Source organism: Nuphar pumila, chromosome 4 (genome assembly GCF_984573655.1).
Source record: "Nuphar pumila chromosome 4, dmNupPumi1.hap1.1, whole genome shotgun sequence".
In the NCBI taxonomy this organism is placed as follows: Eukaryota; Viridiplantae; Streptophyta; class Magnoliopsida; order Nymphaeales; family Nymphaeaceae; genus Nuphar; species Nuphar pumila.
In genome coordinates, this window is record NC_143252.1 from 19745723 (window position 1) to 19750462 (window position 4740).

Genomic DNA, 4740 nt, shown 5'->3' on the forward strand with positions numbered 1-4740 from the left:
CGCATCTATAAACAAGCATTCTTGTCAACAAGTCTCAGCGTCTTATAAATATCGATAAGTTTTCAATCGTCAAAAGGACAAGATTGACCTGCAATAACAAAACAATGCCTTAATGGCATTCACGATGACATATGTTCTTCAACAAAAGCATGACATGGAAAGGTACTCACGACGCCTTAATGACACTTGTTGGAATGTTTGTGCGTCATTGCTTTTTTCCATACTGCCTAACAAAAATGAAAAAGAAGAGAAGATTGTAAAAAGAGATGGCCGACAAACTCCCATATGACGCCCACCAATGATTGAACCAGTCGATCGACTTATAGTTATCTCCACGAGGTAAGAACGAACCCGGGAATGTTTTGTAACACAAGACAGAAATGAGAATGTGGCAATGTGTTGTAACACAACTAAAAACCAAGGCGGTAACCTAGACTCGAGACAATGGCAACGGCTGCTTCGGCAGCAGCAAACGACGGTAAAGGGTGCATTGTCAAAGGGAACTTCTGTTACAGTAGATGGTGCAAAAGTTTACTGCTTAGGGCAAAAACGGAATGTTTGGACTTTGAAGATTTAACATCATCCTCGACTTTCTGGATGAAGGACATTTTTATCCTTTTCTTGAACCGTTGTTTTCCTTTTTTGGATGGAGGGCATTTTTGTCCTTTTCTCGAACCATCGTTTCTTGGCGAGAATAGCAGGAAAGGGTACTTAAGTCTTTGCAACTGCACCGGACTCCAATACTAAGTGATGTCGACACACACGGGGATACGAGCCCCACATGCTTATATATGTGGCATTCATTCAGACCCCCGAACACGCACTATAGCAAATTGTGCGTCTTCAGGGGAGAACACGCAACACCCTTCTGTTAAAACAACCCTGAAAGATGTGATCTACATAGTTTATTTTGCAAATTGGTCCCTGCCTTATAGGCCATTTGCAAAACTAATCACTGCCTTATGTCATTTTGCAAGTCAGTCATTGCCTTTCCCACCATTATTACAAACTGATCCTTCTATCAACAATTGTTAGTTTGACTATGGTTAACACTGACCCTTGTTAACTAGTCACTGAAATGCCCTTCATCAAATAGTTGCTAGTGTATTAACTTTTTTGCAAATTTGTCCCTACCTTATGCACATTTTGCAAATTTAAGGCCCAAACTGATCTTTCTGTAAGGACGTTCAGTTAAGCAGTGTCAACGGATCAGAGAATGTTGCTTTTGGAGATTTAGTTAAGGACCTTTCGACTTGCAAGATTGTCTCACGCATAGCGGTTGGACGCACGGGTGCATGTGGGTTAGGGCTAATTCTCGCAAGAATCACATTAAGTAATTTCAACCGAGTATGGTGACTCGGAGCTAGGTGAGTGAATCCCTAGGTGTCGACGAATGAGTCTGAGTGGTGCTCTTTTCTATGATGTTTAATCATCAACTGATCTTCGGATTAGGAGCCGCAAGGTCTTGTTCTTTTAGTTATGAGGTTTTGTTGTATCGTACGTATGGAGCCGCAATACGCTTCATGACACGCAAGGCTAAGATAAAGTTTGTGTCTCTTTCGAAAGTGATAGTTGGTATGAGACGGCGATGCACTAAGCGGCATAAAATGCGCATTTGAAAATGCGCTTGAACAGCTTCGGCTAGGCAGCTATGCACGGGGTGATGCACAGAACCAATAAAAATGATTTAGCACATAAAAAAGTATTGGTACTCGGCCTTTGGCCGTTAGGCTGGCCAGCTTAACGCATCGTGGGTATGCAAAGTATTCTATGCCCGTGACAAAACGATAGAAAGGCTTGTGACGGTAAGGAAGGACCGTCGCGCTGCACTGGCTTATTGAAAAAAGTAAGCCCGTGACAATGCATCTTCTTATTCTTTATCGGTGATACACAACAAGGAATATTTCAACAACAAGGCGAGACTGTGAGACCCATCAGTGGAGCTGGGAAGAAAAGTCATAAATATATTTTCATGTGTAACAAATACAAATTAAAATGTACAAAGTTTTACATTGGACCATCTATGAATGTGCAACTGAAATTAACAACAAAGACACAGATCATAGGTGAAACCTTCATTCACCATCTTCATTAGGTTGCTCAAGACGCCATTCACTTCCATAGTAGGAGTTGGGAAGGCCCAACCAGAATTTGAAAGCTTCAGCAGCTCGCTTCCGTTCACTCCTCCTCTCCTGTCTGGCCTTAGATGCATGCTTGCTTGTAAACATCCTCGAGTGCATCTCTATATACATCCTTTTGTACTTCGTCTTGTTGGGTGGGATACCATTCTCCTCCATACAAGCAACAATCTCCAATGCTTTCTTAAAGAATGCTGCTCCCACGCATATGTCCGCGAGCGTGCCGAGCAGCCCTTCGTCGGGCTTCAATGGTGGAGCCTCCACCTCTCCATTGCATCTCTGTTTGATTTCATTCCAAAGAAGCAAAGCTTCACCGGGCTTCCTAGCCATGGCAATAGCATTTGCCAGGCTGCCGTAAGTGGCCACCGTGGGGTGTACTCCATTTTCCTTCATCCTTTGGAAAATTTTCTTACCTTCCTCCAGCAGTCCCAATCTGCAATACCCATCAATCAACATGCTCCAAGCAATGTCATCAACTTTCACCCTGGGGTCCTTAAGCATTTCATCAAACACTTTGGAGACCAAATTGGGCTGGCCGGCAGTGGCAAACGCCTTCATGAGAGTAGTGTAACTCACTTTGGTCGGAGCAACACCATTCGCCCTCATCTCGTTGAAGTAAGCAAGCGCACGCATGCTGTCATCAACAAGGATGCAGCCATCGATAAGGATGTTATAGGAAACCGCATCGACCTCGAGACCCTTCTCTTTCATCTCGTGAACAAGCTCCTCAGCTTTCTCCATCTGCAGCATTTGGCAGTAGCCCTTGAGAAGAATATTGTAGGTGACGCGGGTGGCTGGTATTTTTGCCAAAGCCATCTCAGTAAGCAACCTGCGAGCTTCATCCATGAGGCCATTGTTCACAAACGCAGTTATTACAGTTGTATAAGTAACATGGTCAGGATGGCTAAGCCTGTCACTTTGTTTCTTCATCGCCTTCAACATGGACACCACATCATTCACCCTCCCCTGCTGCATATAACCCTTCATCAGCGTGGTGTAAATCCTCGCGTCCGGATAGTAGCTCCCCTTCAGCTGCAACTCCGATTTCGCTGTCCATTCGAGCACGGACTTCTCGATCAAGCACGGTTCCTTCTGGTCTGATCCCGTCTTCGAGTCTCGGAGCACCCCAATTATGTCTCTCCTCCCTTCCCTCATTGCCTGGACCAGCGTTTCAGCCATGCCCAAATCTCCAAGCCCAACGTAAGCTGCCACCAGGGAGTGGAAGGTGGTGATGCACGGCTTGATCTCTGCCTCCACCATCTTTTCGAGGACGCGAACTAGAAGATGCTTCTTCTCCAACCTGGCGCAGAGCTTGATCAGAATGTTGAACGTCAGGACGTCGGGTTTCACCGCAAACCGGCCCATGCTGCCGAATATGCGGGCGAATTCTCGGGCGTTCCCTGCGTTGGCGCAGGCGTTGAGCACGGCGTTGAACGCCCCACAATCGGGCTTCAAGTCGGCCAGGACTGAATCGGTTGTGACGACGTCTGCCAACTGCTGGTGGTGGCGGCAGACGGCGTCGAAGAGGTCGATCGCCGCCTCCGAGTCGTCCAGACGGCTGAGAACGGCGCTCCAGGCCTTGACGTGAGGCAGGTAGCCGGTTTTCAGCATGGAATTGATGATGGCGGAGGCGTAGAGGGTGTCGCCGGACTTGGCGGCCGCGACGGCGAGGAGACCCAGGGAGTTGCAGTCGAGGCAGCCGAGCTGCTTCTCCCGGCGGAGGCGGCTGAAGACGGACTGGGCGCGGGTGAGGGAGAGAGGGGTCTGCTGGTAGGCGAGCTGGCAGACGAGGCGGCTGAGGCAGGTAGAGCTGGGGAGGTCGGAGGAGCGGGCGTAGAGGGCCCAGGCCTCCTCTGTTCTGCGTTCGCGCAGAGCCGCGAGCAGTGCATTTTCTGTGGCCGAGGAGGACGATGAGTTGGGTGAGGCAATTCTGGTGCGGGCACGCCTAGACCTTGGGTCGGAGGTGGGAACGGTGGCGGACAGAAGTGTGGTGGTGGTTGTTCCTGTGAGAGAGGAAGCCATAGGGTGGATATGGATGTTGGGGGGGGGGCACTTTGTTTATGTACGGTTACGGCCTTGGATGTGATGAAAGGATTGAATTGAACCGTTGGGGGGTGCTCAACGTAGAAGGGCTCCCCTCCTCAGGTTTGAGTTGGTTTGGGAAAATGTTGCTCACCTCTTTGCTTTGGGAGTTAAAGAGGATGGGGGGCTTCCTTCATGGCTATAGTGCTCTCTTCTGAATTTCTTTTGATGAATTTATGGTAAAAGCCTTGGACAAGTTGAAATGTCATGCCTTCCTAGCGTTTGTTACACTGACCAAAGATGCGCAATGGATGGGCTTTTATGACTTGAAAGTATTTCGTGAACATATTATTTGAAACTTGGCTTTTAAATGTTGGAAAAATGGCAGTGACTCAGCATATTTACCAAAAAACTTTTATTATCGTGTATATATGGGAATAAAAACGCGTTATTTTGATGATAACATGTTTTTTTTAAATTATATTGGCCTTTGTAAATATTGTGATCAAATGGTGATATTTTCAAATATTTGTGACATGGGTGTTTTCTTTGGGAAGGAAGATTTTAAGTTTACTTTTTT

General features: G+C 47.0%; 1 protein-coding gene across 1 annotated transcript; it reads right to left on the reverse strand.

The window, feature by feature from the left end:
* Nucleotides 1–1938: 1938 nt before the first annotated feature.
* Nucleotides 1939–4169, reverse strand: HCF152 (Tetratricopeptide repeat (TPR)-like superfamily protein). Its single transcript, XM_090004177.1, has one exon. The coding sequence runs from the start codon at nt 4158–4160 to the stop codon at nt 2076–2078; it is 2085 nt and encodes a 694-aa protein (XP_089860303.1). The 5' UTR covers nt 4161–4169; the 3' UTR covers nt 1939–2075.
* Nucleotides 4170–4740: the final 571 nt, after the last annotated feature.

Excerpts from the sequence above, each read along its gene's own strand:
- HCF152 (XM_090004177.1), bottom strand. The coding sequence starts at position 4,160 with ATGGCTTCCTCTCTCACAGGAACAACCACCACCACACTTCTGTCCGCC.